This window comes from Tachysurus vachellii, chromosome 23, assembly GCF_030014155.1.
Source record: "Tachysurus vachellii isolate PV-2020 chromosome 23, HZAU_Pvac_v1, whole genome shotgun sequence".
Lineage (NCBI taxonomy): Eukaryota > Metazoa > Chordata > Actinopteri > Siluriformes > Bagridae > Tachysurus > Tachysurus vachellii.
The window spans coordinates 1,215,838-1,228,337 of record NC_083482.1 but is presented as its reverse complement, the minus strand read 5'-3'; the positions used below and the strand labels follow the sequence as shown (position 1 = coordinate 1,228,337).

At 41.3% G+C, this 12,500-nt stretch overlaps 2 protein-coding genes across 2 annotated transcripts in view; both read right to left on the bottom strand.

Annotated features, from left to right (window-relative positions):
• Positions 1-3,311, bottom strand: part of LOC132838894 (phospholipase A2 inhibitor beta) — a 4,281-nt gene extending 970 nt beyond the window's left edge. The window contains exons 1-2 of the mRNA XM_060859547.1: positions 3,194-3,311; positions 1-790 (exon numbers count right to left, since the gene is read on the bottom strand). The exon at positions 1-790 is cut by the window's left edge and continues 970 nt beyond it. Coding sequence (XP_060715530.1) covers positions 1-789 — 789 coding nt within the window. The 5' untranslated portion in view covers position 790; positions 3,194-3,311. The remainder of the gene's footprint in view (positions 791-3,193) is intronic.
• A 4,674-nt stretch (positions 3,312-7,985) lies between these two features.
• ahr1b (aryl hydrocarbon receptor 1b) overlaps positions 7,986-12,500 on the bottom strand; it is a 15,555-nt gene continuing 11,040 nt past the window's right edge. Inside the window, exons 10-12 of the mRNA XM_060859546.1 lie at positions 11,434-11,575; positions 9,864-11,286; positions 7,986-8,970 (exon numbers count right to left, since the gene is read on the bottom strand). Of these exons, the coding sequence (XP_060715529.1) occupies positions 8,839-8,970; positions 9,864-11,286; positions 11,434-11,575 (1,697 nt within the window). The 3' untranslated portion in view covers positions 7,986-8,838. The remainder of the gene's footprint in view (positions 8,971-9,863; positions 11,287-11,433; positions 11,576-12,500) is intronic.

Here is a 12,500-nt window from a genome sequence, read left to right as displayed (position 1 = left end):
GCAATCACAGGTCCAAGGGTTCCCACTGAGGTGAATATGTGTGCTGCGTGCATCCAGGCTGAGGAACGCCTTAAAGTCCACGTTTGTTAGATTATTAAAGGTTAGATTTAGTAAGGCTAGGCTAGTTAGCGGAGAAAGGATGCCGACTTTAAGGTGACGAATGTTGTTTCCGCTAAGCCCGAGCTCCTCCAGGTTCCTTGTCATAGAAAAAACCCGGTTTTTAAGATCGCTGATCTTATTGTGATCCAAGAACACACGTCGTAAAGTGCTGAGAGAGCTGAACGCACTGACGTGGATGCGGCTGATGGAGTTGTGGCGAAGGTCAAGCTTCCGTATGGAGTCCAGGTGTGAGAAGCAGTGTTCGTTTATGCTCGAGAGCTGGTTCTGCACCAAAGAGAGCTCACGCAGAGACATCAAACCCAATGAGAAGCCTTTAGAGAGCATGGAAATGCGATTACGGCTCAGATCGAGTCTCACAAGGAACTCGAGAGGCTCAAATGCACCGTCGGTCAGGTTACTGATCCTGTTGTCATTCAGAAGCAGCGTGTGTAGACGTCGGACGTCCTGAAAAGCCTGGTTCCTGATAAACAACAAGTGATTGAACGACAGATTGAGGTGCTCCGTGAAAGGAGGGATGACGGAGGGAAGATCGGTGAGATTGGCCCCACCGCAGGAGGCGAACTTGAGCTCCAGGTGACATTTGCAGTGTGTGGGGCAGGTAAAGGTGCTGTTAGAGGACACAGACTGTGACGTCAAAGCAAATGACAGCAACAACGGCAACACAGACATCCTGTTGACACACACGCACACTGTAGTTACTGTCTGAATTAATATATTTTTATTTACAACTCTAGCTCCCTGTAATTTCCATTCTTCCCCTCAGAGTGGAATGATCTCAGATTAAATTCATTAAAAAAAGGTTCTGTACAATGAGCAGCATTTGGAAGTTAAAAGACATAGAACAGTACAGTGAGGTGTGAGTGTGAGTGTGCGTGTGTGTGTGTGTGTGTGTGTGTGTGTGTGTGTAAGGGAGATAGGTGAGGAGCGATGGTATTGTTCATGGGGCAGCTGTTGGTCGGACAGAAAAAAAAGCCAGAGCTCGAGTCCATTAATATTTTAGGAAGCGCCTGGAGTGATGAGAGACAAAAAAGAAAGAGAGACAGAGGGACAGGAAAGATGGAGATGAGAAAAGATGGACTGAGAGAGACAGAGATTTCTATTCCTTTAAAATATGGTATATACTTTGTGTGTACGTATAAACATGCTGTATAATAAACAGATAACTCTGACACTGGAGACTCCTTCTATAACCAGTACATTAATAAACATCTAATAAACAGAGATCTTCACCACATCAAAGAGTTTTATTCTGTTTCTCGGTGCTCCGAGAATTAATCACCAGCTGAGCACCAACTGAGCACACACACACACACACACAGACAGACACACACACACACATACACACACACAGACACACAAACACATACACACAAACACATACACACACACACACACACAAACACACACAGACACACAAACACACACACACACAGACACACACACAAACACACACACAGACACACACAAACACATACACACACAAACAAACATACACACAGACACACACAAACGCACACAAACACACACACACAAACATACACAAACATACACAGACATACACACAAACACACGCACACACAAACATACACCACAGACACACACAAACACACACACAAACACACACACACACAAACACACAAACATACACACAGACATACACACACAAACACACACACACACACAAACATACACCACAGACACACACACAAACACATACACACACACAAACACACATACACACAGACACACACAAACACACACACATACACAAACATACACACAGACACACACACACATAAACACATTAGCACACATACACAAACACATGAACACACACACAAACATACACACACAAACACACGCAGACACACAAACACACACACAAACATACACACAGACACACACAAACACAAGAACACATACACAAAGGCATGAACACACACACACAAACAAACACACACAAACATGCACACAAACGCACACATACAAAAACACACATATTCCACACACACACACACTCTGTCCTAATCCCCCTCTTCACTTTATTCTTCGTTAATGAAGTGCAGTGAGTAATATTACACAGAACAGATCTAATCATCCTCTTCTACATCCCTGAAAAAGCTGTGACCTCTGACCATCTGACATAGAGAGAGAGAGAGAGAGAGAGAGAGAGAGAGAGAGAGAGAGAGAGAGAGAGATTAGGATAATCTGGAGCTCAGGGTCTCAACACAAATCACTGCTGTCTCACATTATTTTATTTTGTTTTATAAAATATTTTTTAAAATGATTTAAAGTAAAAGTTCAGCCTCAGCACACACTTACCTTAGAGCACATCATTAACACCATTTGTTCATCTCATATAATCTTTATCACTTCTAATGTACAAACCCCATCTTCAGATATTTTAGGTCCCGCCCACTGCTCTAATCATCTGCTAGTGTGGAGTGACACCAAACATCGCCATTTCCATTGGAGGTTTTGTTTCTTCTCACTGTTACTTTGTCCTTTTTCCATATTTACAGTAACAGTGTGTCAACACATCCGTGGCACATTCAGAGCTCCATGTTAAACAGGAGGCTAGATGCTTTTATTACTGTTTTATTACTGCTTCAACAAACTTGCAGCTCCACTGCAAAATGAAGACACCAAAGATGTCCACAAAATGCTTTCATGCTGCGTTAAACCGAGGCGTCCCTCAGGGCTCTGTTCTCAGACCGCTCCTTTTTTCTTTTTTGTTTACCGCCTAACTCCTTTTGCCTGGTCGTGCGGTCTGCTGTCAACTGTTAAACTGTTTAAAAGGTTCAATTTCAGCAAGTCTGAAGAACCCCAAACATCAAATACATCAACTGTCAAAATGTCTGTTTTAAAAGTTCATTATTCCTTATTATCATCCTGCTTTACAGTGTTTATAATCATATCAATCAGTCCTGAATGCAATGTGACTCTGATAAATAATGTAGAAGTGTAGAGTTAAGAGTGAAGCTCACTGTCAGTCATACACTCAAAGCTTCCTAACTAAATAACACTGATCTTTCTCCTGCACTCTTCTTATCAGGGAGTTTATGTTGCTTACCTCGCGCTCTCACCGGGATGCTCACGGACACCGCGGACACCTCGCGCGCTTTACTGCCGTCGGATCTGAGCCTGGACCCGAGCAATTCCTACACACACACACACACACACACACACACACACACACACACACACACACACACCTCCTGAGTGGGCGGAGCTTGGATGATTGGACACGAAACGCTCGTGAACCCGCCTCATCTCCGGGACACCTGAGCGCGAGCCACATCGAGCCTGAGCACGTGATGCACCTGTAAAATACCTATAAAATATCTTATCTTTGGGAAAGCTGTCAGTGCTTTTATTCTGGTTATGAATTCCACACGCAGATCAACAGTATGGACTGCACAGACCTACACTAAATACACACACTTCCAATAGACATCCATCAACCTGTTTTACACACCGTTTTTTCTCTTTGCACATGCTGTGTCACATTTCAGTTGTTTGCTGTTTTGCACAATTCTTTACATTATCTCAGGGACCTGCTGCTATAACACTGTGTTCATTCTAGTATTACTGCACACAATATTGTTGAACATACAGAATCTGTCTTGTTTGTCTTGTCTCACACTGTGTGCACCAGGTCACACAGATACACTTTATGTATCTAGGACACTTACTAAGTCCTTATAGCTCTGTCTTTGTTCTATGTAACACCCTGATCCTGGAGAAACGTTGTCTCATGTCACTGTGTACTGTAACAGGTTTATATGGCTGTAATGACAATAAAAGTGTCTTGACTTGTCTTGAATTATAATGTCTGCAAATATATGTAATTAATCATATTACATGTGTAATTAATGTCATTAGGATAAGATAGGATAAAGATATACCTTTATTCGTATGGGGGAATTTCTCTGTTAAAGCAGCAAAGAGAAAGAAATGCAAATATATAAAAGAATAGAGACATAATATTATATACAGTATATACACATATATCAGGGGTTTAGTAACATTTTTAGTAAATAAATATATATGCTTTTCTTTCTTTCTTTCTTTCTTTCTTTCTTTCTTGATCAGCATTGTGCATTTATTTACCTGACCAGCAGGCGGCGACAAAGACAGCGCTTTAAACCCAAGACAAACCTTTTAAGACTATTTTAGAAATTATTTTTTAGTTTGTTTTTTCATCAAATCCCACGACATTACGGCGATTTAATACATTATTTAATGACACTGAATTTCCAAAATAACTTTAAAACACTTGGAAAATAAAAAAACTGGAAGTTTGCGTTACTGAGTTAGAATTCAGAGACCATGTAAACACAAAGAATTCATAATGTTTCTTTAGTCTATTTAACTCTTTTCCCCGTTTCTTTCATGTCAGCTCCTTATTTGTGTGTGTGTGTGTGTGTGAAAGAGTGTGTGTGTGTGTGTGTGTGTGTGTGTGTGTGTGTGTGTGTGTGTGTGTGTGTGTGTGTGTGTGTGTGTGTGTGTGTGTGTGTGTGTGAGAGTGTGTGTGTGGTTTATTACTGTCCAATTAGTATAACTCTATTATCCCTGATTAATTGCTGATGACACAAATGACATGCCTGAACACTGCTTCGAGTCACACACACACACACACACTCACACACACACACACTCACACACACACACACACACACACACACACACAAATAAGGAGCTGCTCCCCTCGTTCTCACCTCTCTCCCTCCTGTTAGCAAGCTCTCATTTGACAGAGGTGTTACATCTGTCCATTCTAGTAAGTGTCCTTTTTCTCACACCTACTCTCTCTCTCTCTCTCTCTCTCTCTCTCTCCCCCCAACACTCTTTCTCTCTCTCTCTCTCTCTCTCTCTCTCTCTCTCTCTCTCTCTCTCTCACACACACACACACACACCCACACACACACAGTCTCTGGCACCATGTCCTACTGAAAAGATGGAGAGCGAGAGTGAATGTTAGCATAATTGTGTAGTGACCATATCAGTATAGAAGACTAGAGAGAGAGAGAGAGAGAGAGAGAGAGAGAGAGAGAGAGAGAGAGAGAGAGAGAGAGAGTTCCGGATCCAATTGAATAGCCTGGCAAAAGAGGATCTCTCTCGCTGTGTGTGTGAGACATTTTGAAGAAATCGGTTGTGACGTCCCTCTCAGTTTACACTCTGAGCTTTCTAGAAAAAGTGTTTGGAAACAAGTGATTCATGTGCGCACACACACACACACACACACACACACACACACACACACACACACACACACACACAAACACACGCTCACACAGAGCTCAGGTAACGTAATGTCATGCTCGACCAATAACATCCCTCCTCCAAGGAGTCGTTGTCATAGCGATTACTGATTCTAGAAAACCACTCGAGATTTAGTGACCTTCAACTGTTCAGTGCATTATTCACACCTCCATCACTCACTCTCTATCTCCTCTGCATCCCTTTCTCTATTCTCTAACCTTGCCCTCCCTCCCTCTTCCTGTCTCAGCAGAAGTAATGTGTTTTGACAGACTGGTAGATGAGGAGAAAGAGAGAGAGAGAGAGAGAGAGAGAGAGAGAGAGAGAGAGTGCAGGATGTCATGTACTGCTCAAGAACAATGAAAACACAACAGTTTTAAAAAAGTAAACCGATCGATGAAGCCACTCAGAAGATTCAGTAAAGTAGGTGAAAAAAACACCCTCTCTCTCCCCCTCCATTCCTCCCTCTCTCTCCTTCCCTTCCTCCCTCTCTCTCCCTCTCTTTCTCTCTCTGTCTCCTTGTATTTCAGAGTGTAGGTAAGTCTCCTCAGCCTGACGACAACCACTTACTGACTCTCTCCTCTCACGCACACCCTGTTTATCTCTCTCTCTCTCTCTCTCTCTCTCTCTCTCTCTCTCTCTCACACACACACACACACACACAGATCCAATTATGATGCAAAGTTACAGTAGTGAAATTGGATTTGTGACTTTCAAAATGACGATTTCATGAAGTTTTAATAAATCCAGGAGACACGTGAGCTTGTGATGCACAAATCCTTTAATTCCAGGTTGAAGGTTACATCTTCAAGACAAACGGAGAACACTGCATATGTTTCGGTCATCCTTCCCAACCCTATTTAACAAAACGCAGGTGTGATTTTCATTTATTGTTTCTTACATTAAAAATAAATCCACATGTACAACACTGAACACAACAATTCACTAATATGGCACCATGTTATCATTATGATCGTAGTATTTTCCCCCCAACATGTAAAACCCTTTTAACTTCATTAAAAAAAAGTCACAGTACAGAAAAATTGTGCAGTATTTTAGTCTGAAAATCTTTTACTTACTCTAACTTATATAGCAAAAAAACATGCTAGCGTAGCATTAAGCAGCTTGCTACCTAGCTACTGAAAAACACTTGTACAAATATTCATCATTATACAGTCACTATTTGATTATTAGTTTTGTTAAAACATTCATCAAAAAAGTAACTCAAAAAGATCTAAACACTAAATACAGCTAACCGCCACTTGAGATAAACGCTCATGCTAACTGTTCAAGCTAACGATTCATGTTAACTACAAAGCTAACATGCTCTTCATAAACCTTTTATCGTTAGACGTTACTACGGTTTAGTGTCCTTTCTTCATTATGGTTGGTTCCCTGATGTCCAATCACAATCCTTCTGTCTCGATGTAACAGTTTAAGAACGTAAACGTCCGCAAGCAGCACAAGTTTTATAAAAGCGTGCTAGGGTTTGTGCTAGTAACAAAAAAAAGTCGTGTTTATTACATAATTTAATTCACATCGTTTTTATTCCAATATTTGTCTTTACTTTATATTTTATGATACATGTAGATTATTTTGTTCCAGATATTAATCTGTTCAGCTCATATGTAAGTGATATAAATATGCGACACGTGTTAAATAAATTCCTGGAATAAAATAAGTCAAGTATTTAACATAGACGAGTGAAGTTCTTTGTATCTAAATTGCTAGAACATTAGCGTGAACCTTTCTTCGGCTTTTTTTTTTTTTTTTGCATATAAAAGTATTAAAAACTGATGACAGAAAACAAGAAACTTGTTTTTTTTCCCCTCTACTTACGCAAATTTACACTTCGTCACACAATACAAGACCTGAATAAACTCTGAGTTGTCTACCAGTCTGCGTAACGGTGTATGTCTACGAGTCGTTTGTGTGATGAAGTTCCTCTACGTCATCGGATCGAGGAACAGAACGCGTGTGAACACAAACATCCGGTAATACGGTATATCCCCCCCCCCCCCCTCTTTTAGCGTCGATTGTTCTGATGCCATAATTTTCTGGCCTTTAGACTTTTGGCTTGATCACAGTGGCATTAAATCATCTCACAACAATAAGAATAAAAAGTCAGTTTAACTCAAATGGATCTTTAACTGGAAACCAAACTATAAAATAAACTGCTGATGATCATTAAAGCCTAGACATGTTTAGTCATGATGTAAAAATCTTCTTCTGGTGATAATTCATTTCAAACGATTAAAGGAAAGATTTAAAAACGTCACACTTTCTCTTATAAAACATTTCAGGCTTCAGTAATAATCATGTTGTTTTAAAGCGTTTCGTTAATAATTTAACTTTACGTACATCATCTCCAATCAAATATATTTCACTTTATTTCATCTATCCTACTTCAGTCATCATCATCATCATCATATTAATTATAATAATAATACTCCAGCAGGTCCAGTTTAATTGATCTTTTTTTTCTTTTTTTTCCCCCTTTACAGTACATTTGTCAGCATTTTTTTAATCTCAATCCCTAACACTACAAAACACTCTCTTTTCCCTGTTTTTTTTTTTTTTTTTAAAATATTCCACTTTTTTCCTTTTTAAACAAAACATGAAAATTATGGCTCAGACGGTGTGATGCCGGGAACAAGAGGGTTTAAGAAACGCAACCCAGCTAGGCCTCATGCTTCCTGCTGATGTGTAAAATCTTACCAGTAAACAAACAAACAAACAAACAAACAATTTTAGCTAACCTTCATCACTTTAAAAAATGCTTTAAATGTTCTGTTTCACTTTTAACAGTTCTTTTACATAGAAATTCACTAGGGATGGTAGATCTCATGCACAAGGAAGCTAGCGATACTATTGACCATCGCATTGACTGTCTTACATGGCGACAACTTACCATGTCATAGTAGCTAGTAGTTTACATAAGAATTGGGGAGTATTTCTGTCACAAATATACACAATTCACCCCTTTACAGCTATCTGGTGTAACTTAATAACAATCGTTCCTATTAAGTGCTTAAACGGAAGTGCTTAGCTTGATTAAGCTATCACGTATAAGTCTAAGCTAATCCTCGCATATTAACCGTTTTGTGCCTGTAATACTGCCTTTTTTAGTAGAATTTCAGTGTATAGCCATGAATAGCTCTCACTGTGTCTGACACTTGTTAATAAAACTTATAAAAACTATACAACATGTTTATAGAGCATTGGCGTCTTTAACAAACAGGCAGGATTTAATAATGTGTGAAAATTCTCAACTGAATGTCATAAACAGAATCATCTACAACTCGACACACACCTCGGAGAGCTTACTGATTAATCCACATCCTCACCGTTCGACTCCAATAAAATGTTTTATCATTATCAGAAATTTTACTTGTTCTTTTCTTCCTGTGGCTTTTACCCAGGGCTTGTTCTGATTGGTCTGTCGTGTGGCCTCCATTATCAAAGGTAGAAGCCATTGGCTGGAGGAGCTGGGAGTTGTGGGTGAGGCTTGTCACTGGGTTTGGGATTCACACTGTTGTCATTAGGAAGTGGGCAGGTCATGGTGGGGCTCAGGACGAAGCTGTTGTCCATCTGAAGGCACGCACACACACACACACACACACACACACACACACACACACACACACACACACACACACACACACACACACACACACACACAGAAATGCACAAAATTATTTAGCTGAAGAAAGCTATTGTGTGAAAAGAACTTTTTTTGTCTAGGGAATGGATCAACAACAATGTGTTAGATGAAGAGAGATAGAGTGAGTTTGTGTGTGTATGTGTGTGTGTGTGTGTGTGTGTTAGATAATGCTGTTAGTAAATTGTAGGTCAGTGGTGCTCATGCTTGGCTGAGCAGGGCAACTCTATTCTCCTAACTGAAAGCTTTGACCCTAAAAAGCCTATACACACACACACACACACACACACACACACACACACACACACACACACACACACACACACAAAACAAACCAGGACATTGTCTGCTTACTTTGCTTATTGCTTTTTCCATATTGTGTACTAAATAATAACACAGACAATTTAAATAGAGAGCACACACACAATGTGTAGTGAGATACGTGAGAAGGTTTTGAGCCTAATGAGGACCGACGTGTCCCGCTGGAGTCCCATAGTGTCCTGCTGCTTTGGAGTTCCTGCCCCTTAAGCCCTGTCCTCACATATATGAATATTTTTGTAAAAGTTGTCAAGCTCATCCACCTCGAGGTTGACAGGTCTAATGTTGCTAGTTTGTTTGCTGATACAAAAAAAACAGGCTAATGAAAGTCAAAGTGGTTTTAGACCCCAACCCCCACATGGATGTAGTATCCTTGGACTTTTGGACGCTAGCAAACTCTTGACACTAGGGTAAAACCTCATGAGCTTGAGCATGTTCTTTACTCATTATGAATGTGTTGAGATAAAAACAATGTTGGAGAAAAAAGGTCCTCATTACTCCTTACCTTTCTGTGGGTGGAGTCATGGGATTGTGTAGAATCAAACATTTTATAAACATCCAACGAGGGAAGAAAGCGATCCAGTGAGGAGTTCTGATTGGTGTGGGAATAATTTGTGGGTGCTTGTTGCGTGTAAAGCTGCTGATAAGACGATGATGACGACGATGATGACAAAGTTGGCATGCCACTTTGAAATTCCCCGAGTGATCTACTGCTGAACTCCACCTCAGACACGGTGGCTGTATTGTAATCCACATGGCTACTAGTGGTTACCAGTGACTGGTCTATGTAGTTGGGTCCTTGCCACTGGGGAGTTGGGAAGATCCCGTTTTGAAAGCCACCACCATTTTTATGTTCGTGTTTATAGAGAAAATGGGGCTGCATATGGCTTTGGCACAAAGGCTGCTGCTGATGTTTATTTGGTCCTGGAAACTTTACACTGTCCTGTGAGACTTCCTCCAGAGTTTGTTCAGGGATCCAGTGACCATTCTGAACATCAGCTACTGCATTAACAAGTACTGAACTGTGGTGAGGGAACGTAACCTCACTAATCTGTGTCTCGGGAATCCAGCTGTGACATTTTTGTTGCGGGGACTGAGTGCTCAAGTGCTGCTGCATCTGCTGTGACAAAAGTAAAATGGGGGATGAATGTTTGGGGTGATGGAAGGGTAAATATGGACTTGAAACAGTGCTAGGAGAGAATTCAGACATGGAGGATGGGTTATATGGATTTGAGGAGCCCTCAATAGACCCCGCAGGCTCTGGGGTAGTAAGGGGAACAAGACTATTCACGTTGCTTGTGCTATTTTCTAGCGAATCCTGGACATAGGACAGTATCTCATTGTTAGTAAGGAGATCGTTGAGGGAAGGTACATATTCTGGCTCCATTTCCACCTGGATCATCCTCTCATCTAGGAGCAGAAGCTCCAGATCCTCTGCATTCAAGCCCAGATTTTCCAGCGCATTAAACAACTCACTGTTGGAGCAGTTTTCCTCATTTTCTAGTGACAGAGAATCAAGAGTAACCAGCAGGGGGTCAAACCCAGTCGCCATTTCAGACTTGGAAACTCTTTTTGATTCAGAATTCCACTTGTCACTTTCCACAGATGTAGGAAAAGTGCTCTGCTCATCCTGTTTGGTAAATAGGCTGCTGCGATACGGTACCTTCGACTCTGACGCAGGTTGGCATACGTAAACCGACTCATCCTGCCTCATCATCGCACCAAGCAGGGAGCTGGGGTCCGGCTCATCCTTTGACCCTTTGTCTACTTTGGTTTTCTTGGCTTTCCCACTCTTGCCTTTGGCAGCCATGTTATCAGAGAAGCCGGGGATGGGGAAGCTGGTCTGATACAATAAAGCTTCACCAGTTGCAAACGTGAAGGGGAGGTGCATGGAACGTTTCCTTAGATGCTCACCTCCTTCTTCCTCCCTGAACATGATAAACAAAGCAGCAATGGTAAACATGGGAACTGGATTATGACTTAAAACAAGGTGGTTCGTTTCGGAAAAATAACCTTCACCTTGTGGTAACAGTCGAAAAAGGTTTATTTCGACATGTATTTTCACCAGAACTCACCCAAGCGGCCTTTGAGTGGCGATGATGTAATCAGGTCTGCCGTTTTTATACACGAGCCTGGCGTTGGCCTGAACCCATTTCCAACGGTTTTCCTTGGTGAGCAGTCGAAACACAGTCAGGCCGCTTTCCCCGGTCTTAATCACTGCAAAAGCACATTTCATTGCATCTATTTTATCATTTTATTCTTATATGGAGTGATTCTGCATTTTCACACAATACAGCCAGAAGTATGTGCTCTGTGTGCTGTAGCGTTACAGTGGAACTACGAGGACCTGTTCTAGCATGACAATGTCCCTGTGCACAAAGATCAGTTCATTTTATTTATAACAATGGACCTTGTCACAAAGCAGCTTTGTAGAAATCGGTCCTGCCTAGAGCCAAGAGCATCATACATTTTCCTAATGCACTCTAGTGCCCCTTTTACCCCCGAGGAAGTTTGAGTGCTGGTTCGGAGCCTAATTTAGAACCAGTTCTTTCTTTTTTGACAGCCAAAGCACCGGCTCTGAACCAGGAAAAGTGGTTCTTAAGTAGCACCAAAACGTTGCTGGTCTAGACTTAAGAACCGCTTGTGTCAGGGGCTGGGGGCGGGGCTGTGGGCGGGGCTACTGTTAGCGCATTTGATAATGTACCTTAAGTATACTAATGTTTAATACACTTTTACTTTACCGTGATATGATACATTATCAGCACACATGATAGTAAGTAGCTACATGCTAAGGCTACCTTTTTTCTGTGTTAATGATAAAATAACGTTATGTACTTTCTCGATAACAACCTCCGTTTATACAGATTACATGGAGCTGCACGTACACGTTGGATTCGCCGCGTTTGGGTGTTAATGTAGGTTCACAAAGCCATGAACATTAACAGTAAAGCAACATCCACCATTGTTGATGTGTTTGTGTTTGTCGCTGCTGCGCTAAAGTTGCTGTGTAACGTGACACGTATACAGTGACGTCAGACTCGGCTCTGTGATGCTCTCTAACTGATGGAAAGGCAAACTGGTTCTTATAAGGTTCGCCAGTGGAACCAACTTTGAACCAGCACCAGCACTAGCTCTGAACCAG